Source organism: Toxorhynchites rutilus, chromosome 3, assembly GCF_029784135.1.
Source record: "Toxorhynchites rutilus septentrionalis strain SRP chromosome 3, ASM2978413v1, whole genome shotgun sequence".
NCBI classification, from domain to species: domain Eukaryota; kingdom Metazoa; phylum Arthropoda; class Insecta; order Diptera; family Culicidae; genus Toxorhynchites; species Toxorhynchites rutilus.
The window spans coordinates 310,523,144-310,550,301 of record NC_073746.1 but is presented as its reverse complement, the minus strand read 5'-3'; the positions used below and the strand labels follow the sequence as shown (position 1 = coordinate 310,550,301).

General features: G+C 39.4%; 1 protein-coding gene across 4 annotated transcripts in view; it reads left to right on the top strand.

Annotated features, from left to right (window-relative positions):
- Window positions 1–27,158, top strand: part of LOC129779975 (zwei Ig domain protein zig-8-like) — a 629,574-nt gene that overhangs the window by 441,154 nt on the left and 161,262 nt on the right. For all 4 annotated transcript variants that reach the window (XM_055787791.1, XM_055787789.1, XM_055787792.1 and 1 more), the window contains exon 4: window positions 1,484–1,668. In XM_055787791.1, coding sequence (XP_055643766.1) covers window positions 1,484–1,668 — 185 coding nt within the window. The remainder of the gene's footprint in view (window positions 1–1,483; window positions 1,669–27,158) is intronic.

Sequence of the window (27,158 nt, the reverse complement as noted above, 5' to 3'; positions counted from 1 at the left end):
TCATCCGCGCTTTCATGATAAATGAAGAGCTTCACCACAACAGCGACAACATGCTCCAATCGCTGTTCAATTAGAACTGAGTGGATTTCCAAGCGGCACTCGCTTATATACCGATTGGTGATTTCAATAGCCTGTTTTGAAAGCAAATTTAAGACTATTGAAACAAGTTTTTGGATCGGAAAGTAACAAGTATAGAACGCGTAGACATTTTATCTTTCGAATGAAGTGTTTATCATACCATTTCGTTCAGTTGTTTAGGAGCTATTAACACTCAAAATCTCGGTCTCCGGCGTAACGCTTTCGTTTTCGAAAAAATGAAAGACGTAGTCCTACGTCAAAAAAAGAATCTAAAAAAAAATTAATTTTAAGTGTCCGAACATTTAAGGTTTAATTTTAAGAACCTTGAACACCCCTATTCAGAGAGCGATACAAAGCCGCGCGCTACAAGGTAAACACTATAGCGCGACGGCAAAATCTATTGTTGTACTTCTCTGTTTTGTTGACGGCGTTCAGTGGAACGAATGAACCGGCCATCGATCCGGGCTTGCCAGAGAAGCGCTTCCTGTTGCTTTTGGTGCACTTCACTTGCGACGAAAGCAGATAAAAAACCAACTAAAAATCACTTCAGAAAAAGGAAAAAACAGCTTCGATTTATTGCTAACAGAGCACGAACAATAGACGTCCGGCTCATACAATTGATCGATGAGGAATGATCCGATAAACTGTTGTTCTCGAAGGAACAGAAGTGGAATAACATTTCGTCAATCACTGCATTGATTGTTCAGGAGTTTTTCCCATCAAAAACAATGCTTGATCAAAATACGATATTCCTCTTTTCCATGTTCTATACGAATGCTCAGGTAGTGACACTTAACTCACTGTAGTTTGTGAACAAATAAACGAAATGTTATGAAAGCCCATGTAGCATAACGCTTGTCAAAATTAAATTTAGAATCAATGACTATTTCCATTAATTTTGAGACATTTTCAGCGTTTATATAACTTGACCGTCTTATGTTTCGTTTCGCAAACTGATGATATTCATGCTATAATTTTATAAAATTGCACTTTATCCAAAATAATCTTTCCATCAGTTTAAGATACTTAGTACCCTATGTCGGAAACGTGTACGAAGCTTCATTTAAATTAAGACGGTTGGATAAGATTTCGAATATTTCCAGATCATTCTGGTTGGAATCATTCCTCGGCTACAGTATTAGTAGAATGAGAGGAATTCCCTAATCGGGCAACCTTTGCCACCAGCGAAACAGTTGTCTCTAATTCCAGCAATCCTTTCAACCCATCCGCAGGGTCAAATTCTGCAAACACCCATTTAGATTCATCAACATCATCAAAGCAGGGACACCTCTGGGGAAACTCGTCCTGGCCACCATCACCACTACCATCATTCCGTCAACCCGATTTTAATATTTAATTGAGTTTGCTGCGACGCGCTAATTGTCCGTTTGTTGTGTCATTTCAGGAGGCCTCACGTCATCATCCGGATTATCCCCATCATCATCATCCTCGTCCTCGTCCTCGTTGGTGGCCGGTAATGGCAGCGCGGAAAAGCCCTACTTCGAGGACATCAACTCGCGCAACGTAACGACCGTTGTGGACGATACGGCCGTCCTCAAATGCCGCGTCAAGTACAAAGGCGACCGGACGGTGAGTAAGCTGGGGCTCTCCGGACAGGGGTGGGTTAGTGGGCGTTCGGCGAACGACCAGGTGGGGGAGATTTGTGGGCGAAAAAGGTTTCCTAACCAAAGCAGCATTAGGCGAACGGCGGCAATTCCGAGCACAGGCGGAAATTGCTGGCGCGAATTAAATTTCATTGATTCATTCAATGCGTATAATTGAGATTTCAATTAAAACATCAATGTACCACACTTGTTGCATTGTCGGTCTAAACAACCGAAGTACAATTTGGGTTTATGATTATCTATTTTGTTGTTAGAGAGAAAGATTTTTCCCTTGTCGTGGGACGTCATGACATGACGATAATGTAATTTCCGAGCAATTGGAATTGATGACATAGCAAAAGCAAACAATCCCGGAGCAAAACACCAGATTAATTTTCCAAAAACATCAATTCCAGCACAATTATAATTGATTGAGAAGATAACGGTATAGAAAACTGAACAATAACGGAGTTATGAATAATCAAGTAGAACCTATTGTCTCCACTAGATATCATTAACAAATAATAGAATAAAATACAAATAATAGAATAAATATAAAATCATTGCGAGCTTAACAGTTTACTTTATATTGTGAAGTTTTTTTTAGAACGAGTTCAAAGCGATAAAAGCCCATGAAATGGTTGAGATTTGATTACATACGGCAGATTCGAACGAAATCGTCCTGAAAACGCAGATTTTCGAAACATACATTTTTGTTTGGGATGAATGTTTGTACATATTTTCGACTAGAGGGTGCTTTGTGAGTAAAAAGATTGTATGATGCCATGTAAGGTCAATTCATGCATCGTGATAGATTATGTTCTTCGTTACAATTCAATTTAATGACAGACCTTTTACGTTTGGCTAGCACAAAATATACCGTACAATATACAAAATATATAAAATATAAAATAATCGTTTGATAATTCTTCCGTACAATTATCAAACGATTATTTTATTTTACATTTCCCTCTGAATTGTACATCTCTCAAGTGTACGTACTTCTCGCGAATTTGCTAGAAACTGGAAAGTTCGTTCGCTCCTAGTGTCTGCACGATTGTCCCAGGTTCCTAAATTTAGAAGATCGTGTGAGGATAGACATATTCCAGTCTGCACAAAGGCAAGCGAGGACAAAAGTACTCGCAGTTTGGATTTATTTGCAGAGCCGATTTCCCCGGAAACCTTGGTTTTGAAGTCTGTGTTAGGGAAACACATTCCAATCGGAACAAAAAAAAACCCGACTCACATGTATCTGCAATGCCAATTTCTCCAAGCTCTATGGATTTGAAGTCTGTGTTAGGGAAACAAATTTCAATCGGAACAAAATACCCCCAACTTGCATGCAATGCCGATTTCCCCAAGGCTGCTTGGTTTTGATGGCTGTGTTAGGGAAACCGTAAATCGGGCCAATCAAAACAAGGCAGTTAGGGCGTTTAGATAACGCCTAATATTTTACAGTTATTCAATTGTTTATCTAATGAAAAATAAAATTTTATTAGTTGCGATAGATGCGTAGAAATATTCCCTATCAATTTATGCAAACATCTTTCCGATCCAGAAAGAAATGTTCGAGTTATAAACATTCGAAATGTTTCATTTTTTCCTGCATGTTCTGTGTTTAGGTTTTCATTTTACCCACCATATATTCCGGTTAGACGTAGTTTCACGTCAATATACACTGAGATAAAAATTGGTACTTTTTTATTCATAAAAAAATTGCAGTATCTCAAATACAGTTTTTAATTTTTAACGATTTTTTTCCAAGAGAAGTAATTCAGGAAATTTGAGAAAAATATAAGACAGTTGTAATTTTTTTCTAGAGAACTTTGACCAACGAATTTTTAAGAATTTTTGAAACTCAAAATGTTTGTTTAATAACAATCAATTTTGACCACAAATCATAAATTCTAATGTAATTTCTAACAAAATGCTCAACATTTTCCTAAATGCAGATATTCTCGATATATTTAATGTTTCTTTTCTTTTTATAATGAATAGATCCTTTCCATAAGCTTGTCGTGTTACACCATCGCCTCCAGAACATTTGAAGAAATAACTTGTAATCAGTGTTTGGATATCTGTCAACATTGAATGTACCACAATGTGTCATGCTACTAACCATTCACGAACATATCACCTAACATGCATGGCTGATTCAAATACTTGATCGAATAACAGTATTCTCTTTTGTTGCACCAAATGAGTATACGAAGCGAGGAACAAGTTATTGATTGCATAACCGAGCTGTACCAAACATCGCAAGTTTGAACCACGTATATTGTCTCGTTCTACTATAGCGAAAACCGTTGCAGGTGCAGAGCAATAAATGGTACATGAAAAACTACGTCATCATTCGGTCACCACTTGCGGGGAGCAGCGGGCAGGAGCGGTGTGGCTAGTAAAACTTTGCGGTCTTCTACATGGGCTGAAAAGTCCCGGGATTTTCCAACAGATAGTGCCACTAAAAATGAACAAGATTCATTTAGAGAGGTTCATCTGTCACTAGCTTATGTGTGAAGTTTCATGACATTTCGTTTATTTGTTCACAAACTACAGTTGTTTAGGTGTCACTACCTCGTATAGAAAATGGAATAAGAGGAATATCGTATTTTTATCAAACATTGTTTTGAATGGGAAAAACTCCAGAACAATCAATGCAGTGGTTCTGCTCCTTCGCGAACAACAGTTTACCGGTGGTTTAGTGAATTTAAAATGGGCCGTACAAACACCGCAGATGCACCTCGCTCTGGAAGGCCAAAAGAGACTACGAATCCAGAAATCAGAAAGCAAGTGCATCGACTCGTTTTTCCACGATCGTGAAGTGAAGTTACGCGAGTTAGTTGAGGCCGTAGGCATTTGAAAAAAACGAGTAGGAAACATTTTGCACGAGATTTTGGACATGAAAAAGCTATCCGCGCGATGGGTGCCGCGTTTGCAGACCATCGATCAAAAACAGCGGAGCGTTGATGATTCAACAGCCGGTTTGGCGTTGTAGAAGCGTAATCGAGTGGATTTCTTTCGACGTTTTGTGACAATGGATGAGACGTGGATCCGTTACCACACTCCTGAGTCCAATAGGCAGTCTACAGAGTAGCACTGAGGCATATTTCGAAGACTTAGACGTTTCGTACTACAGAAAGGGAACCAAAATGTTGGAAACTCGTTATATCAGGTGTATTGCCCTATTTCCTCAACAATACTAAATATTCACATAGTTTGCAGTCTCTGACAAATATGGGTCATGATCTGTTGCAGTAATTAAATATTAATCATTCGCTTTGCTTAGTCTCTATGATTCTGCTGCTTCATGATGCATGGAGAGATTCGACATGTAATGAGTTAGAGGCAAAGAAGAATATGAACTTACTGCACCGAAACCGATCATGACGGTTTTGGTTTGCTTACTCGTGTATCATGAAGTGCGAACTGAAGCAGAGTTGTTTCAATCTCTTTTGTACCATGATTTGTAGCATGTAAAAGCATAATAATGCCACTGGGGGAAATGACTTATGTAAAATCATACTTGAACAAACGAAAGCGTATTATTCAGTGAAGCGGTCAATCGGCAATCACTGCTTATAATTTCAAACAACTTTTCCAAATACCGTTTTGTCTCATATTCCGAACACTTCATTTTTAAATGTAAAATTACTATACTTCAATGTTATGAATAATTGAATAATAAAGGCCCAGACATTTGTTAATGATTTAGGGTTTCCCCTCTATCTCCCTGCTCATGCACGCACGCACACACATTCACCCAGCGCTCACCTGCGTCATCTGCCGACCAAATCGCGTCTGCTGTCCTGGGAGAGCTCGTCGCTCGATCCCACAGCCCTGGGGAAGAGCTCGTCGCTCGATCCCGGTGTCCTGGGGAGAGCTCGTCGCTCGATCCCGGTGTCCTAGGGAGAGCTCGTCGCTCGATCCCGGTGTCCTGGGGAGAGCTCGTCGCTCGATCCCAGTATCCTGGGGAGAGCTCGTCGCCCGATCCCGGTGTCCTGGGGAGAGCTCTACCGGTCCCCGGACGTTTCGGGCCACCAAACAAATGTCGGCCACCACGGTCGTGGCCTTGACGCCGTGAGTGCTAAATGCCCTCCTGGCCACACCAAGCGCACCTACTGGGTGCTGAGAATTGTGCCTCCTTTGGGCCACACCAATCACCTTTTATGCCCTCTGGGCCAAGCACAATGCCCTTGGGCTTACTAATGGCCACCACTTGGCCCGCCTCGTGCTACGAGGCAAAAATCACCAAATTTTGATTCACACGCGACTGGCCGTCTGTCCGGCACCAAATTTACTCCTCGAATGCCTTCGCTCTTTTCTCCGCTTGACAGTTGTTTTTTTTTCTCTTTTATCCGAGCGGTTGGCAGTTTCGCCGTTGACATGGACGTGAAGCGCCGCGTTGCGTGTGCTGTCAGTCGAGCCTTCTCATAGAGACCCTTATTTAAGCGACGCCCAAACGTTACACATTCTTTGGGGTATTGGCTATATTTTAACATCATTCACAGGTATCGATACAGCCTATAATATATAATATTCAACATTTGCAAAAAAGTAATAGTCAAAACCAATGATAAAATGTTAGCGTTAACAAATTCCGTAAAAACATGGATCGTTAATTTTTCAATTTTTGTACTTTTTCAACTATTTTGTTTTTTTTTTCGTGTTAAGTGCTAGAAAAGGTATTAATCTACAATAAATGGATGAAAACAATGATATTTTATGCAGAAATAATCATTAAAATTAGTATTGATGTAGTGTTCGGAATTTGAATCAAGTTTATCCAAACACTTCATTTTGAATGTAAATTAACTGAACTTCAATGTTATAAATAATTGAATAATGAAAGCCTTAACATTATCTGGGTTATAGGCTTCATTTTAACATCATTTACAGGTATCGATGCAGCCCATAACTTATAATATCAAGCATTTGCAAAAAAGTGACTAACAAAAGCAACGATAAAATGTTTGCGTTAGCAAATTTCGTAAAAAACAAGCATCGTTAATTTTTCAGTTCTTGTAGTTTTTTCAACTATTTTGTTTGTTGTTTTCATGTGAGGTGCTAGAAACGATAAGAATCTACAGTAAAAGGGTGAAATAAAATGATATTTTATATAGAAATCTTCATTAAAATTAGTGTTCGGAATATGAATGAAGTTTCTACGCATTATTCAAAGTGCAAACACTCCATTTTTAAATGAGAATTTACTGAACTTTAATGTTATAAATAATTTAATATTCAAAACCCTGACATTCTTTAGGTTATAGACTTCATTTTAACGTCATTTACAAGTATCGATACCGATATAGCGCCCTTGGTCCCGAAACCATGTAAACTATAAGAAACAAATACAATAAATTATTATCAAAGCAAAATCCATTTTTTTGCGAGCATAACATTTTTCCAAAAAAAGACTAGCTAATTGACTTTAATTTGATATATCGATCATATGAATCGGTCCAGTAGTTTAAAAGATATGATTTTTTTTAAATGCATTTTTGTTGTTCGGAATTTGAGACCAAAGTGTTCGGAATATGAGTCAGTGGCAAAAATGGTGTTCGAAATTTGAGACTAGTGTAATCCTCAGTTTTTCACCATGAAAACATATTTGTAAATCAATTTTTTTTTTGTTGTCAAATGAAAAAGAAGGCTCTATTGTATCCAAAAATCAAATGAATTTCGCGAAAAAGTACCATTTTGAGTAATGAGACACTGTTTAAATGCCATCAAAGCCTTAGTGTTCGGATTTTGAGACAAAACGGTACACCATTAGTGAAGTTCATGCCAACTTGCCTTAGGTTTTAACAGCACCATTTCAGATTGCAGTGAAACCTTGTGGGTGTAAACACATTGTTAATTTGAGCAACTTTGCACGCTTGAAATCTCGGAAAAAAACTTACAGTACTTTGAGAAAAAAGGTCAAAGTTAAAAAAAATTGAAAAATTGAAATTCATTTTTCTCAAAATGTATTTTTTTAAATTCTCAAAAAATATATAGCCCACACAATAACCAACATGTCATGCATACATCGGAAGATGGGCACTTTTACAGGGAAAAAGTTTTTCTAACATCAACTTTTTCATGAGAAAAATGAATTTTATTTTTTTTTTTCAGTGTTTTTATGATGAACGCGGCGATGAGCTGTTACTCTCAGAAGATTCTCCGCAAGATATTTTCTATACTCCAATAAGATGTTCTACACGATTGTTTCCGTTTGAAGAACTCTTCAATAGCCTGACCTCAATTGCGGGACGAACAAGGTTACAATTAAGTAATTTGGATCTTCTCCTAAAAAGTTGAATCGCAATCCAACATTTAAAGATGCTCTCATGCGAGGTAAGTCGGGTTTTTTATGTGAAGTTTCGTCCTCGGCCATATATTTTTTTTATTCAACAGTAAGCGAAAGTATCTCGCATGTACGGAAGAGGCCAGAATTTGTAATTTTTGTTTTTTTTTTTCAAACGGTTTCAGAAGCCTAACGCATTGCTTCATAAAGTTGTGTCTTGAAGTAAGTGTGTAGCCGCCTATGGTAATTTTAATTTGTAGTGATGGTCCCATCCCCGAAAACAGTTCTATGTTTCTTAATCTTGAATGGAAGTAACTGATTGATGTTCTTTGCTTATTTAAATTCGTATTACTTACTAATGTTTTGTTATTTGTCGATTTGATTTGGATCAGCTCTATACACAATGTTTTCATCAAATATGATCGGTTATCATACACAAAGAAATTCTCGAAAAAGATCTCGACCTATATAGGAATGAGTATGTATGTCGCATTCGGGTTGACAGTCAATATCGGTAATTGCAAGAAGCACAGCACTACTATCTATCAGTAATTTATTCCAATTCCAGGTCGCCAATCAACACTCCACAGAAACCCTACTGAACGCCGCCACCAAAATAATCCTGATTGCATTATTCCGTGGAGAGAAAATTAGGAGAGAATCAATTTCTGATTGACGTTTCCTCTCCCCTCCATTTTGCCAGTAAAATTGTGGTCCTCCACTCGGCACCGTAACTAAGCCCAGAGTAACCCAACGACAACAATACGTTTCGTGGTGAAATTAGATTTCCTCCAATTTGCAGCAGTAGTTTGGCTTCGAGTGAATCTGGTACCTGACAGTCGTTCCTTCTCGGTGGGAATAGACGATAACCGCCGCTACTACTTTCTCTGATAGCAGCTCAGAGCCTCTCGTTTGCCAGGAACCTAGGATGAAAAATAGCAAGGTGCAAGTTTTACCATTCACAGCTATTAAATGGGCAAGCGAGCGTACGAAATGATTTCCGCTGCCATCCATCCGTCCATCCATCCGTCATTCCCGAGGCAACCGAACGCTTCATCAGATCTGGACCCAGGATTTGGCCCGGTCGTTCCACAAAAATTGAAACCGAACCCGGAAGGGAAATTTCAACCAGCAAGCGCGAGAGAGCGCGGTTTTTGCAATGAGGACTCTGGGAGGCTGAAAAATGTAATGGTAAAGCTCGTTGGCAACGAGCTCTAGAGAGAAAAAAAAAAATATACGACGAAACAGGAGTGCTGAAGGCGATAAAAAATTAAACTTCCGGTAAATTCCCCTTTGGCTGTCTACAAATTATGCTGATGGATAGCAATTCCGTTTAGCTTGGTGAGTTTTGAGTTCGCAATGTTCCCCAAATCGCCACTCATGGCGACGGTCTTCTCAATTGGGAAATTTTATCGACTGTTTCATTACACTTGAAGGAATGATCGTACTTTTCGGTAATGTCGGCGAGTCATCACTTTTATTAGCGCCTCGATTCGGATGCGGAATCTGAAAGTCTGCCCACGCTGCGTCAGTTATTTCCGCTCATTGGATTCGAAGTTTGCGAAGCACGAAATAGATCAATCTCCGCCTGGTGATTATTTGATTGATGACGAGAATTTGAGAGAAGCGAAAGTTTTTTGTTTTGTTTCGTCCGATTTTCGGTTCCGACTGAGGAAGAAAGTTGACGTTGTTTGGAATCAAATGGCTGATGATGAAACGCGCCGCCCCGCCTATTTGTGCTGGAAATGGAAAAGTCACAATCAGCGAAATGCGAGCTTCCCGCCGAAATGTGCCGTTTGATCTTCCCGTGTTATTTAAGGAATTAATTAATGTAATTACAGTGAGCATCGAATGAAATTAGAGCGGGGAAAAAACATTTATTCGAGCCCACCACGCAATAAATATCCGATGAAACGGGAATGCTTTGAGCTGGTCGCATATTGGAAACATATCCCACATTTCACCGGCGGCAGGTATTATCCGGATTGTTGATAGTCCCCGTGGAAAGCGGAAATGCAAACAGTGATCGAAATTGGATATTTATTTTTACACCGCCCATTCTCGGATGTGCGATCGCAAGCTGGATGAAGGATCCACAAAAAAAAACTTCTGTATCCGCACTCTGATGCCGACTGACCGCCATCCGGATGTTTTTCCACTCGTCTCCAGCGGAACGGAATGATTGATGTTTGTTTTGTGCGAATTGGTTTTGCTCGGGTCTGTTTGCAGATTGGCTGCGCTTTGGATGCATTTCTGGCCGCTTTCGATCATGGTATGACATGTCTGCGGGGATGTTAACGAAAACTTCAAAACATTCCTCACTTCTAAGCCTCGTGACTCGAGACCCTTACGAATCTGCACCAAACGCTTCGATTCGTTAGCTATTACAATGAGAATCTCGTTACTCATGTAAATGAAGCGAATTTTGAATATCCGCAACCCAGACATGGTTTCCGGGCATTTCATATCCTGGCGTATCATGCTCTAGACAACAGATCGGTAACTGTTCGCGCGAGTAATTTATTGGAATACGTAATGCAGCCCGCTTCAACCAGTAGGAAGTCTTCACTGTGGAACTCTATACATCGTGCCTTCTTAAATGTGAAATTTCTTCACGGTTTTTTCTCAGTCTCAGTTGAAATGAGAATGATTCGAAGGAACGAATTCGGGTTTGGCTCGCGCACCGTACATACCCCAGAATACTTCTACCAATTTCGGTGAACTATGAGGCTAGTTTTTCGTAATTTCCGCTTTCATGTCACCGCATACACGAGTTTTGAATTCATCAGTCATTCATTTAGCCATCAGATGACAACAAGGTTCTCCAAACGGTCTTTCCCAAGGCCGGAAGTTTATTTCAGTTTTCCAAGTTTGCCTTTTCCAAGGCTATGAGCGAATGAGCTGAGAAATCCTAAAGCCTCTGTAGTTAAACTCATGATCATCATTATTAAAGACACAGCTTGACTACAGTAGGCGGATAGCAGTCTTTTCTCAATGCTGATGTCAGACACAGTTATTTTGTCCGATACAAAGGAAGAATGGGAAAAATATATCGCACACAGTGGTGCAATTTTGTTCGCGTCGATTTTTATGCTGTCTGGTGGAGAGTGCTTCTGTATTTTTGCACCACATAATTTCAACATCTGTGCTGGGATGCATGTTTAAAATTCCAAAATCGGAAACTACCTTTGAGGTACATTGAATCGAGCGTTAATATCTCTGTTAACCTGGAAACTTATTTCCTTTCTTTTTTGTAACTTTTCGAAATCTTGCCTTGAGGGCTCTCCTATGGGCTAAGCCCCTAGACTTCAGCAAATCCCGACTAGGGCAGCCATTAACCCTTCAGAATCCGATGGCTCCAGAATGGTCCGTCCGAGTGAAGTAAGTGGTCTGTTTTTCGGTTTGGGATTTGCTCTGTAATTCTTACCCGTGTTATCGAACTTTTTCCTGTTAGGAGTTCTGGCGTTGCGTATGTTGGACTCGGTTGGTAGGGTGCGGCTGGCTGCACTCGGCTGACTTGATCCTGATGGTTAACTTGATTTTGAGAAATGAATACGTCCTGGTTTGCTTCCGAAATTGAACTGTTTATTTTCTTGCAACATGAGCTTTTTGGTTTGTACTCTAGCTTAAAATCGAAAGGGAGAGAAAAGATCTCCCTTTCCTACTCAGATAACCAAAACCGCATAGGTTATCTGTCTGCTTATTTGCTACATAAAATTCATCCCATGGTTTCCATTGCTCAATTTGGTGTAGATTTTACGACTCAACTATTTGCTGATTACCAGCAAAGGAATGCTTATCTATATTTTCCTGTTCTTATCCTCCACTATACAACCCGCGTGGGATCTCAAATAAATTTTTTTGTTTCTTTGCCCTAATCCGTCTGTGCCCTTCGCGCTCATTCCATGCGCGATAAAAGGCGAGATCTGAACAAAACAAATTTATCATCTCTCGAGTGGCCCATACAGCGATCCCGCCATGGGTCTTATCAAAACATGCTTCCCACGAAAAAGGTTAAAGTGGGAAACATCTAGGTAATTGCCGGCAATAAACATTTACTTCTATTCCTTCGTCTAATGCGTTCTCTGGCGCGCTTATCTTGGGAGCTATATAAAACAACTGAATAGAAGGAAACGAAACATGTGGTTTCCTCCTTTTGTTTTTCAAATGCGTGTAACAATCTCTTTCCGACTTAACGAAGTGCTCACTTTTCAAAGATAAAAATTGTATGAGTGATGTTACTTGTGGTTACTTTTTGAACCAAAAACTTTTCTCCACAACTAAAAAACTGCTTTGAAAGCGAACTTTTGGAATAAAAAAAAATGTGCTTGGAAGTCTATCGAAGTCATGATTGGTCAGAGATTGTTGCTTGTCGTCGAATGGCCGTAAAAGTACTATAAATATTTTGCCCGCTCTGGACAACCTCAGTTCAAAGCGACGATTACTCGTAATCATCTAAATCTGGAGCTAAAAAAAAAGTCTTAAAGGAACATCAGTTCCAAAGAGTTGGGCAAACCCATGTAACCGATCAACTCAAATTAAACTATCACAATGAGTTGTCTGTGTCAAATACTTTTTGTCTAGTGCAGGGGTTTTCAAATGGCGCTTCGCGGGAAATTTGTGCTCCCACCTGAAAACCCCACATTGAAAAAAAAACATTCTTCAATTCGATTTTACTGGACATATAATGATTTATCATGTGTAACTGCGACGCGCAACCGAATAGAGTTGTTTCCAATTGGTTAATGTCAATGCAAATAGGATTTGTTTATTGATTAAAAAAAGCAGATGCTCCGTCAAATGTTTTTGCTATAAAAAGTGGTCTGCCATAAAAAAATCTGAAAACCCCAAGGGATTGCTAAGATGGCTGCCTTCTTGTAGCCAGCATAGAAAATCTTGAGCATAGAAATCATAACCTAAAATTAAAAATGAAGTGCTCCGCGCCTTTCTCCAGCAGTGATTTTGATTGCATATCGCCAAGAAAGCTTCCGGATGGGTTTCCAAACAACGCTTGGCAAAGGAAACTATCCAATGTAATCAAATATTAACATATATGACTCCAAACATTAAACAATACGTGAGCCCCCTAAGCGCGAGCCATGTTTTATGCTGCCTACGCTCAATTTGCATTTGTTGGGATAGGGTTGCCAGAGCCCCGGAAAGCCCCTGGTCTGGTGTATAAGTGAATTTTTGTTTGAATAAGTGATGTGAACACATCAACCCAACGTCAAAAATACGCCAAACTAGATTTTGAGCTACCTTAAATAATCTACAACATTTGAACAAAACATGGAAAGGGTGGCATCAAAGATTCTCTTCGTTTGTTAATCATATCAGGTATTTTTTAGAATGAAACGATAATGTTTCATGATGCGTGAACATACATTTGTGGTGACTGATTTTATATTCGAATATTGAAATAATTTGTTTTAGGTTTGAAGCTAAACTACTACCAGATAGTGTTACACTTACACTCAACGTTTTACAATGTATGATCGGTTTTTGTAAAGAAGTTTCTTGAAGTAATCAATATGCCAATAATGTTATGCACACTCGTTTCAGTTCCGATGCACGGGATCGGCGCTTATATCTCGTGTCCAAACATTGTCACATATTCCCCTTTATTCTACGCCGGGCCTGAAAATCCACCCCAGAAACAATTAAAGATAATTGATTCTGCCCTCGCGTGAACAATACACAAGCGGGCAAGTGATTTATGGTCGACTAATTTGCACAGGAGGCTTCGCAATCGTAGCGTACATGATAACAATAACAACACACGAAACGGGTTCGATATTGTCAGTGTAATTGAAAGTAGCGTGCCTCAAAATACGAACGGAACTATCTTTTTCAAAAGCCGAAGCTCTCCTAAATGCAGACCGTTCCGAGCGTTCCGATTAGAGCAGAGCAACAACTGAATTGCACCCGTGACCGAGAGATTAGCGTCTCACATTATCATGCCGGGTGTTCGGTTTCGATTCCCGTTCTGGCCGGAGGATTTTTCGTCAAAGAAATTTCCTTCGACTTGCACTGCGGTCACGCGTATTCAAGAGCTTGCCTCTCTGAATACATTCGATGCGTGTTATTTGGCTTAAGAAATCTCAACTCAGTATTAATATATGACGCCAGCTAATGCATACGTTGAGACGGCAAAAGTTCCACAGGGAACGTTAACGCCATTCAAGAAGAACAACTGAATTCGACGATTTGCTGAAGAAGCGCTATTCATCCAGTATAACCATGAGTTATATCAGTCGTTTAAAAACTCATTACTCGAGAGCAAATTTAGATAAAAAGTTGGAATTTCTAACGAATGTATAGAAGGATCAGCACTAGGAAAGATTGTTGTCTACTCGTCAGCTAGGTAAAGACTATGATTGCAGTCGCGAATGGCTTATTACAGCGATCGAAATGCTCGCCGATTTGAGACGAAAAACATCCATTTTCACCCACAGAGAAACATAGCTGAAAATATAGGCGGCGAGAGAATATTATACGCTCACTTCGATTCTCGCGAGAAACGCAGAGCCGATTTTTATTTTTCGGTGAGTTATGATTGCCGAAAAATGGTCTCGTATTCAGTGACTCCTTGATGCCGATAATGGGTTTTCACTTCTTCAGTACAGCTGAAAACATGCGGCAATATTGGGTTTCATCATGAAGTGAACATGAGATGGATTAATATTTGTACAATTCACATGCTGTCCATATGCAGATCGTTTGGACGCTGCTCTAACAGACTAATGTTGGTAAAGTTAGCTTTGATTTTTCGCTCCATATTTTCAGTAACAAATGAGAGACAAGCATTCTCGTTGAACTTCCGAGATAGAAATTTTCGACATCCCTTTCTCTCTGAAAAAGAATTTGAATATTTATCGCGCAGCCGATCGAGAATTTCGATCTCTGGCTTATTATTACCCAATAAAGTAAACACGGTGCTCCCGTGATCTAGTGGTTAGTGTCCCAGATCATCATGCCGGGGCTTCGGGTTCGATTCCTGTTTCAGCCGGGAGATTTTCGGCAAAGAAATTCCTTCTGAATTTCACTCCGATAAGACATATTCTAGAGCTTTTGCTACTCAGAGTACATTCAAGGCATGTCTAGTTGGCATAAGAAAGCTCAACTAAGCACAAACGAAGTTGACGTAAGTAAAGTTCTTCAAAGAACGTTAGAACAATCAAAAAGAAAAAGTTGAAAATAGGCGGAGCCCTATTTGCAATATATCTTCTCTCCACATCGTTCTTTGAAAGAACACTGCAATGAAAATTGTTTCTCGTCACCACTTCAATCACAGCCAGTATGCCATTTGTTTGGAATCAAAAACGTTATGACATGAGTGAAACTTGCTCATGGTGGAATTACAACAATGACCACTGAATACCAGAGCTGAAATTGAATATGGTCGCCATTAAGTGTCATTCATGTTAAGGTCATTCATCAATATCACGTTCACGCAACTAGAATAAGGGTATATGCTAACGACAATTGGCAAACGTTATGTTTGAGTTTTTGTAGTGAAACAAATTTAAAGAAAAAATGAAAGATTGATGTCCTAACCACTGCCACATTGTTCACGTAGGACTTGGAAAGTATTGGCGGCTAGAAAAAAATATAGAAATTTAAGAATTAAGAACTATTTAGTGCATGTATTTGGTAGCCCTGGTGAGGGCTAATGACATCGAAATTCCTTGCAGCATGCTCGTATCGTTAGTGACGAGAACGCCAAAGTGCCAACTTTTTATAATGCGTGTTTGGGAAACACATCTCAACTACCCGTGTAACCGGTATTTTCTGTAGCAAAACCGGTGAAAACCGGTATTTAGGGAAGAAACTTTAAATCTATATATATATATATATATATATATATATATATATATATATATATATATATATATATATAAATGGAGAGGGGAGAAGGGGGAGGGGTCTGTCTTTATTCTATCATGTTTTCTGTATCAAACATTTATTCCATGTAACGGAGAAACATGTTATTTGCAAGTGGTTGAAAAATTATGAACGAGAATTGTGTCTTAAAATAATCTGATATTATAAAGATGAGTTTTGGTAGAAGTACTAGAAATTTTATAGTAAAAGATAAATTCAACGGGATCGATTAGAAGATCAATCAATGAACAGTTCTGCGATTGGACTCATGAACTTGCGCTTAGTAAGAAAACGTGAATGTTTGAAGGTATTGATAACAAAAAACAAATTTTGGGCGGGACGAAGTTTGCCGGGTCAGCTTGTTATTTTCATAAAAAGTGATCAAAATTATCTGTATTTCACCTGATTATAAATCAAATCATTTTCTATGATTGACCAAATAATCTTTCAGCACGCATAGAACATTAAATGAAAAGTAGCCAGACATCAAAAACGCTTGCTCAGAATCTACAGGTGTTGGTTTTATTGCTCCCAGGTCATCATGAAGCAATCTGAGGTGTACTCCTTTATCTCCTTCCCTGGTTTCTTTCGGTCGCTTTTCCAATTGCTTCTTGATATAAAGTTTATCCGGACAATCCGAACTACGATCTGGTCCTTCGGTTAAATTAATGCTTACTAAAGTAGTCTGTTCTTGTTCCTTGATTATAAGTTGAAAAAAAGCTATGTAGCCCGTTTTTGTACCGCAGTCTTCGATGTTTGGAAAAATATTCCAAATGTTTACGAGTTCTCCATGTGAGCCTTACGGAGTCGCTTAATAAGCGTACAGATCAAAAATCTAAAACCATCTTTCCGAAATGCGATTAGGTTCCTAGCCTATCTAAATGATCCAGCATAAATTGGAGGGCAATATTTGCTTCGTATAGTTTAACATTCTTACGGCAAAGATATTCAACAGTTATGTCAATGTGCTCTAGTGCTTCAACTGAATATTTTGTTTTCTGAAAGCCGAGGTCTCCAGATCAGAACGTGGGTTTTCATTTAAATAATGCAACATTTTTAAAATGTTTGATGTTTCAAAAAATAAAGGGTGTGTCACATCAAATTGCATCACGGAAAAAACGCTGTAGAAATTCGCCCAGTAGACCGATCCTTTTGAAAATTTTAGACAGTAAAATAAAAACTATTAAACAACTTTTGGCATTTTCTTTTTATTCATACTTCGAGCCCAAGCCCGTATGCTCGCACCTTCCTCTTTACCCCGTCCATAAGGTTCTGTACAACGTCAGGTTTGTGGTTTTTTTGAACAGAAATCCATTTTCTCTTGAAGTCCGCCTCCGATTTGACAACTTTTGGGTTCTTCCGGAGGGCCTGCTTCATAATCGCCCAATATTTCTCTATTGGGCAAACCTCCGGCGCGTTGGGCGGGTTCATTTCCTTTGGCACGAAGGTGACCCCGTTGGCTTCGTACCACTCCAACACGGCCTTTGAATAGTGGCACGAAGCGAGATCCGGCCAGAAGATGGTCGGGCCCTCGTGCTGCTTCAATAGTGGTAGTAAGCGCTTCTGTAGGCACTCCTTAAGGTAAACCTGCCCGTTTACCTTGCCAGTCATCACGAAGGGGGCGCTCCGCTTTCCGCAAGAGCAGATCGCTTGCCACACCATGTACTTTTTGGCAAACTTGGATAGTTTCTGCTTGCGAATCTCCTCCGGAACGCTGAATTTGTCCTCTGCGGAGAAGAACTATAGGCCCGGCAGCTAACGAAAGTCCGCTTTGACGTAGGTTTCGTCGTCCATTACCAGGCAATGCGGCTTCGTCAGCATTTCGGTGTACAGCTTCCGGGCTCGCGTCTTCCCCACCATGTTTTGCCTTTCGTTGCGATTAGGAGCCTTCTGAACCTTGTATGTACGCAGGCCCTCCCGCTGCTTGGTCCGCTGGACGAATGAACTTGACAAATTCAGCTTATTGGCGACATCTCGGACCGAACTTCTCGGATCACGTCTAAACTACTTAACTACGCGCTTGTGATCTTTTTCACTGACGGAGCATCCATTTTTGCCGTTCTTCACCTTCCGGTCGATGGTTAGGTTCTCGAAGTATCGTTTTAGTACTCTGCTGACCGTGGATTGGACGATTCCCAGCATCTTACCGATGTCCCGATGTGACAACTCCGGATTCTCGAAATGAGTGCACAGGATTAATTCACGACGCTCTTTTTCGTTCGATGACATTTTTCCAAATTTACGAAAAAATGACAGTGAAGCATGGCCAACGTGATCTATACACTCTCATCTGATCATAAGCGAAAGCTGAAGATATAATTCCTAAAAATTAAATTTCTACAGCGTTTTTTCCGTGATGCAATTTGATGTGACACACCCTTTATATAATTTTCTTTGTTGTAAAAAGTGCGTATAAATGTTTGCAATCGTCTCTGCTATCTATCGAGAAATTTTCGAGTTATAAGCGTTCAAAACATTTTTCTTTATTTCTATGTTAAAGCCTGGACGAAACGCGCGATGAGTTTCTCGATATAAGTCATGTTTTCGAGAAAGTTCTGCACATTTTGAAGGCGTAGTTCATGTGTCAGTTATTGATGAAATGGCAAATCAAACTTGAGCTTGAGCTTGAGCTTGGGTAGACTGTACAATTCGTAGTTGCTCTCCGTGATTGACCTGAACCAACCAAATTGCACAAAGAACACTCAGAATGACGCTTGGGACTAGCAAATCATTCTCGTTGTGCAATTTTCGGTGGCCGCGTCTTTACAGTCACCAGGGGAAGGGAAAGTATGTTAGTATAGATGAAATGGCAAATCAAACTTGGCTCAAACACATTCAAATATGTTACCAACTTATTCTATGCCTCTGCCAAAAAATAGTCAAAATAATTGAATCCACTGTACTATTTCTCATTCTGTCTAACAGAGAAGCTGTTCCGGCCAGAGTCAAGGAGGAACTAAAAAAAAGGAATACACTTTATTATCTTCACATCACTTTATTTACAACAAACACAAATAATTTCAAATTACACTTAAATAAAGGTAAAAACTCTAAACAAAAACACCAAAACTAAACACAAAAACACAGAAGGCTCACCTGAAACAAAAGATTATGGATTAATTTGTTAAATGAATTGTTACTTACCTCATTTAATTGTACAGGAGCTCCAAAGGGCACACAATTACCTGAAATGTAAATTGAAGTCAAAGGTATTATTGCAAACAATCAACTTATCTCAAAAGGCGATATCCAAACAATAACAATTCACCAGAGAACAAACTGACTTCTCTAGAAAGGTATCAGACAGAGACAGAAAAATTCTATTGCTATAATATAAGGTCTATTGTTTATAGCGAACATTCTAGAACAACCCGAGCAAAGATACCATCCACAACAGAATTCACGTGTATCATATAAATAGGGCACGTAGTGTACAGACCATCATCTTTAGAGGCGAATGAACTGCAAAGTTTAAAGCCTCTTAAAAACAAAGAAAGAAAGAACAGAGCATCATTCGTTAATAAACCATCGTAGAGTGTAGTCTGACTGTCTTCTGCAAATTTAAATTCGGAAGAATAAAATTCTATATGCTGTCCGGTTAACGTTTTCTCCGTCTAAAAGTGAGATTCGGTATAGCCAGAAGTACTGGCGGAAACAGAAGCTTCAGGCAATAATTAAGCGGCAATTAGAGTTTAAGAAAAAATCATCGAAACCATCGGTCTGAAGAGGACACCTATTGTTATGGGGACTGATGATTTCGATTCCTTTTCTGGACTGAATTTTTTCATCAAAAGAAATTCTTCCGGTGTCAGTTAACTTGCCACTCTGAATACATTAAAAGTATATCATTTGGCATAGCTTTCTCAACTTAGTATTAATTAAAAACCAACGTTGAGACGGGGGTCTTATTAAAGCAATATCGCAACCAAACACTGATTCCTAATCCGTTCGAAAACGTCTCCAAAATGAAGCAACATCGAATGCTTTTCGAATAGTACAAAGATAGACAAATCCCCAGATGAGAGTTGAATTAGGAATTCCCTTCTAACAACGATTGGAATGGAGAGCTGTGAATAATAAATGGATCGAACAGGAGGACTCGCACCTGGCGATAACACGCTCTCCATCCGATTTCGACTATGTGAGTGTGCGTGCCTCTGTGTGTAGGTGTGCAGATGATTTCTTTCTCTTCGGGATCGCAAAAAAAAATACGTTCAAACATTTCTTTCCGCCGAAAGTGGGTCCGTCCGAGCGGTTCCCACGGTCTACGGTCCGAGGACCGACGACGGATCTGAGATTGAAATGATGCGAACCGTTAAATTGAAATAGATATCCGGTGTGCCGTTTGAGGCGACCCGATTGTGCCCGATCACATTCGGAACGGACAGTACGGACAGAGGCAGCAGAAAAGGGACGAGAACATGAAAAAATACCAATCTTGTACGATTGTGGTGCACGAGCACGGAGAAAAAATGTATTCGGGCAAATGAAACGAATCAACGATAGGCCGCTGTGGCAGTTTTTTGCCCTCGGTGCCACATTTCTCCAAACAACAAATTCACATCCTCCCAAAGCTCGCAAAGGTCCAGTGACGATTGCTTACATCGGAATATTGTCACACAAATCCAAGCCGGATGTAGAAAGGCCATGAATTTTCGATTAGGAAAAATTTTGGAGCAGATAAATATTAATGACAGTTGATGGATATCTGTACCGTTGGAGAGGCTCACAGCCGAGAGCACTTTTTTGACGAATCAGCTATTCTCGGTTCTCGTTCATCCCACGCAACGCTCAGGGGAAACTGCTCCGCACGATGGGATGAGTGCTTTGTCCTTTGAGTAGAAACGGCGAACAAAAACAAACACAAAGTGGGGAATAAATAAAACACAGAAGCCTAATCAACACAATCAGTTACCCGGGTTCCATCTCCCGACGGCGTTGAGTTCAGTAAATCCAACGTTGTTTTAATTGCGCGGAGAAAACTCCCGACAGATAACCGCACGAGCAAACGAACCATCCGACTTTTAACGCCTTGAAACAATATTATCCTTACAAGTTTTATCGCCTCCAGCAGTTTTAATTGTTTGATTTAGCTCTCATCTCAGTGGATCCAAGGAATGTCTCTAATCGCTTCCAGACGTTGCCAAAAGTCATCCAACCAGTTCGCATTTTGAACAGTGTGCAACAGAGACAGACGGAGCGGGAGTAAATCTCCGAAAGTCACTCACGTCCAGAATTCCTAACTTCAATTACACGCTTGGTGGAACTCTACACAGGATAACCGGCCGTCCAGGCCGGATGGTTTTGATGCTAGGTTGCTATATCTCTGTCCCACACGCCCACTTCCTCCCCCCCCCCTCCGCCTTGACTGCTGACGTCCGCAAATCCTTTCACTCGGTGGCGCCTGAAACAACTTGACCAGTCGGAGAGCCGACAGTCAGGAAGAAGCTGTAATTAGATTGTGTGTGCTTTGGCCGCACTCAATGCTGCACAGATTGCATTTGGCGAAAATAGGTCAGCTGGATTTGTGACCACTGGATTGGGACGATTGAACTTGATGTGGTGGTGCTTCGGAACGTGAAGCTGCCTGTCGGAGTGAAGGCTCGCGCCGTTAGGTTCCTGGAGTGAATTTGTGTGTGCTTTGAGGTTAAGGTTTTTTTATTGTGTACGGATTGATTGCGTTTAAACAGAAATTATGATTGGGGTCCTAACTTAGATTCTGTCGCAAACTTTAGATAATGATGTCATTACTGACGCATCTGATTGTTTTTTCTTAGTTTTAACATTTCTCGATAACATTACATCAGTATATACAAATAGAGGAGCAATGTGCGACATCGAATCTTTTGAGTTGGTTCTGAAACACTCTCACTTTGTTGAAAATAATCGCATAAAAATACGATGTACTGAAGTCGCTTTTTACGCCGTTTTTGGAATTTACGCGGTTTATTTTTACGCGGATCTTGGAATTTACGCGTTTTTTTAAGCGAATTTCGGAATTTACGCGGTTTTTTTTTCTCACGGATTTCGAAACTTACGCGTTTTTTTTACGCGGCACGTATCAACCGCTTGAAAATTCAATATGTCCATTGATGTGACTATTCACGAAATAAGTTTGTGTTGTATCACTGATTAGTAGCTGAGAAATAAAAGGAGATACAGATATCATGAATGTGGCATGCGGAAAAAACAGTTAATCAATTGTTAGAATATGGGTTGCATTATAAACTAACAATTCACTGTTTGTTAGATTTTGAAATTTACGCGGATTTTGGAATTTACGCGGTTTTTGTTTACGCGGAACGTATCCCCCGCGTAAAAAGCGGGTCCAGTGTATACCATTCTAAAGCTGGCTGCAAGTTTTCCTTTTTTTGGAATTCTTTACTTACTTCTTCACTATGTATGTAGTATAAAAAATATCTGAGAACACTATTGATTGTGCAAAATCTGTATTCGATCTACAATGGAAGAGACACACAAAAAACACATTCATCCTAAATATATGTATTCCGATACGATGGGCCTGATCACGAACGGCACTTCACGATGAAAACGGAATGAAGTGTAAATAACCTTGCTTACAAATTAATTCGTTTTCACCCTGAAGTGACGTTCGTGATCAGGCCCGTTGATGTTACTCCTGTAAGGAAGGCCAACCGCCGTGTTTTCGTGTTTTGCCCGGCCTGTAAGACTTGAATTCTGAGGGCAGGTTTATCCTCTCTCCTAAAACCAAGTTCAGCAAAGGTTTCCTCACTGAACCAACTGAAGCTATCCTTACCCACAACAAAGCTCGCTTCCGAGCGTTACTGGGTATTTAACGAACAACAAAAAAGAGTCTCATCGCAGACGCAGACTCAAGAACTTTACACAAAAAAAAAGTTGTTGGTACTTAGGCCATACCGCTAGCGAGTAAATTACTCAAACAAAAGTACTATTGAAAAACAAAAAAAAATAACTCAACAATAATTTATTACGTTTTCCAGAAGAAAACTCCAAATGAGTACCACTAACTATGATGTAGTGAACCTGCATTGAACACTCACGATTTGTAAAAAATGGAACTACACACTCCTGCCTCTTCCTCGGTCCATGTTGAAACAGACAAATACTGTTTTGAGTCCACAGATCAGCGCAGTGATAAAAAGGACGATGTTAATAATACGAAGTCATACCCACAACCCTCAGGTCTAAATCTGTTTTCTTTTCAAACATTTTCGGGCGATTATCTTGTTATCTTCTCGCCGGATTCTGAATTTAAATTATATACTGACTCGATTATACACTGCGTTTCATAACTATAGAACCACTCATATTTCTGAGTTTCCAGAGATATGTAAGAAGTCGGTTGAATTGAAGTATATAGTGTAGGATATAATAACTATCTTCATTTATAAGACTAGCCATTTTGAACTTTATTGTTGTGTCCAGACGCGAAACATTAAAAAACGCTAAAATTCCAGTGTTTCATAACTATAGAACCAAATGAAAAAAACACTCACTCCTTTACAAAATTAATGTCAATTTCACATGATATACAATAAGTTTCTAATTCGTAGGTCATCTTGTAACTCTAAGAACGGAAATAAGGTTCTCGAGTCGCTTATTCAGCAGTCGGTCACCTTAGAACATTTTCTCCACTCGCAAACAGCAGCACGTTTCGTACACACCTATAGGTGCCATCAACTGAATTGATTAATACAACAAAAATGGTACAGCTCAGAAAATATATGATACGAAGAACACATGTTTCTCTCACGGGAAAATAATCTTCTGAAATTTTACAGCATTCGGCTACCATCACATCTCGCGTGACTCGGATCCCCTGTTGTCTAGCACTTGGTCGACGAAAATGCAGAAAAAAGAGTCCGAAACCAGTTGTCACGTCTTGTCTTAGGTTTTAACATTCGATCTCCTGTGGCATTCAAAAAAAAAACACAGTAAACAAAATCTGTGACGTCACAGATTTAGATTTTGTTATGTTACTTTTCTTATAATAATCCACTATAATGAAAAGTATTGTTATTAAAGGTAGAAATAATCGGATAAAAATGAACGAACTATATTTGTTCAAAAAATAATGCTAGCGTTCAAAATCACAAGGGCCCAAATGACATTTTGACAGAAACTGAAATTTGGGTTGGAGTCGAGGTGTTCTGAACTCAATTACCAGTCAATTTTACTTCTCGTCAAATGTTAAGTTTTCATGATTCTCTACGCTAGAATTATGTTATTTGGATTTTTTTTCCTCATTGAAACAGATAAAAGTACAAATTCATGTAAATTTTCCATGTGAAATGCCATTGAAAAATAAATTTGATTGTCTCCGTATGACCTATATTGAGACGAAAAGTTTTCATGTTTTAGAAAAATGAAGTGCTCAGCATCTTAATTGTATTAACTATTTTTACAATTGCAGACAATAGATAAACTGCCATATAGCTCCTCTATAATCCAAGAATAATAGACATTAGAATACTAATTCTAGTATAACAAAAAATCTAAGAAAAAATAAAACATTCAAATTCGTGACATGTTTTTTTTACAAATAATGATTGTAATGCGGAAAATATAGTTTCTGTATATCCTCTTTCAACGTTATTTGTTAACGCATTGAATTTTGTACCATTTGAGTAACTAGCTAGTATGCCTGATACGTGAAATTCCTATCTACCTGACTACTAATACAATCAAAGTTTGACACAACCAAAATCCGTGAATCTACCTTCGTTCTACCCTCCATCGTATAGTCTATTCGTATAGTCTATTCCGTATAGTCAATTCCGATACACAATCGCAAGGTTGGACTGCAATTGATTTCGGGCGAAATTCAATCGCCCCTCATCCGTTACATATTCAGTAAACTAAATATTAACTCAACTCAACAGCCACATAGGCCTTACTCGGCATTTTTTTCCAAAAACTCCAGTCTCATCCGCATTACACATCTAAGCGGGATGATAATAACCATCTTTGATCAGCTTTTTGAACTCGCCTGGATATGATTTAGCTGCCTCCACGTCTACTGAAGCACTTTCGTCTTTAACTTGTACATTCCTGATCGTGTGCTTCAGAATGAATCTATAGAAACAACCTTCGCTAGGGGGAAACTCCAGTTTCTCATCAGTGAAACTTGACGACTTCTGAAACTTCTCATCAAGTTTCAAAACTTCAACCATGATGGTACCTTGATCCAAGAGACATCGCTTCTGTGACTTGTCTTCCATATACATAAGAAACCTCGTAAAAAAACTAGTAAATAACCACGTGATAAAATTGGGTGTCCAACACCTCCTTGAAACCTGTGGAATACCCGTGGCAGTTCATCACATTGGATTCCTTTGGACCATTGCCAGCTTCGGGAAGAAATCATAGCCCCTTTCTTCTTGTGGCCACTGATATATTTGGTAAATTCGTACTCATGCAATCCTCTCTGGAAGCAAGAACCAAATCACTTGTGGAATTTGTAGAAAATATGATTTCTCGACTGTTCAGAGTTCCAGAAAACCCGAGTGTAATGTTTAGGGTCGTGTCCTCAGATGCGTCCTTTCAGGGTTTAAGCTCTCGTTGGAGGTAGGTCGCGGTATGTCTATTTGGGCATCTCCTGCTCCGCCTTCACCACTCGCCCGTTGTTGCATCACTGTATCACTACGCCCTGTTTCTTCGATCCTCGTCAATATACAGACGTAGGACTACGCCTTTCATTTCTGTACTGGGGTGTAAGTTCAAGGTCTCGAAAACGAGCGAGTGACGCTGGACTGCAAAGTTTTGAACGTTAATACCTGTTTACCGGCTGAATGGAGTGGTATAATAATCACTTCATCCTAAAGATAAAATGTCAACGAGTTATATGATTTTCAGTTATTGGTCCAAAAAATAAATCGTTTCAATAGCTTAAAAAATGCTTTGAAAGCAAGCTATTGTAGACATAACAATCTAGCTCATTGATGATGATTGGTGATCGCAATGTGTTCCCGAACACGGACGCAAAATCTAGGCCACATGCAAGGTGTGAGTACTTTTACTCGCATCAGTTTCTGTTCTGCTTTCGCATGGAACAGTCGTGAAAAATTGTTTGCATATGAATGCGTCCGAGCGAAGGAATATTCGCACCCATTTACGCATTCGACTTGGTGTTTCCGTGATGCAATCCAATTGACGAATTTACGTTGGATTTACAACCAAATGGCGCAGCGAGTAAAATCAGGATGTTTTGTTTTTTGGTATGAAATTCGTTCAAATTTTCTAGAAAAATCAGAACTTATCTTCGAATTTCCCGGTTTCACGTATTCTTTCTGTACTAAAAAGGTTAGAAAATCGCCATTTTACAATGTGATATGCATATTTTGAAAAATGGCTTGGTATAAGTATCATAACTTTATTATTTTTCAACTAGGTAAACGATGAGTAGCATGTGTTGCGCTAGAAATACTGCAAATCCTTCTCGTATCGGCCCTTACATTATCAATGATATCATTCAACTTAATATGATATCGATTTCATCACCATTATCCAGAGTATTCATAACCTGTATGCATTATCAAACTTAATTTTTTTTGAAGATTATCAATGACTTTGGTCCAATCGCGTGTTGAATCCATCGTAAATATACAAAGCCCTAACTTTCTTACCATATACTGACGACATTTAATGGTTGAAATTCGTCAATTGACGTTTGATATGATGCCGATGACTACCAAAATATGTGAACGGAAGAAATGTCAAACGATCATTGTAGTTTACATTTCCCTCTAAAATTGTTGCACATCTCATGTTTACGTAGTTTTCGAACCGCGAAAGTTCATTCACCTCTAGTATCTGAAATGACGATTTTCCCAGGCTTCTCAGCTTAAAAGTACGATCTAAGGAAACATATTCCGGTCTGCACAACGACAAGCGAGTACAAAAGTACTTAACCTCAAAAAATACCCCCGACTTGCATGTATTTGCGAAGCGGATTCCCCAAGGTACATTAGTTTTGAAGTCCATTTTAGGGAAACTCAGCACATTGGGAAAAAATATCCCCGACTTGCATGTTTTAACAAAGCAGATTCCCCCAGACACATTGATTTTGAAGTCCGTGTTAGGGAAACACAACTCGGTAGGAAAAAAATACCCCAAACTTGCATGCATATTTGCAGAGGGGATTTCCACAGGTACATCGATTTAGATGTCTGTGTTGGGGAAATCTTAAATCGGGCCAATCAAAACTTGGCAGTTAGGGCGTTTAGATAGCGCATGACATTTTACAGTTATTCAATTGTTCATCTCATGAAAAATAACATTTTATTAATTATGATAGACGC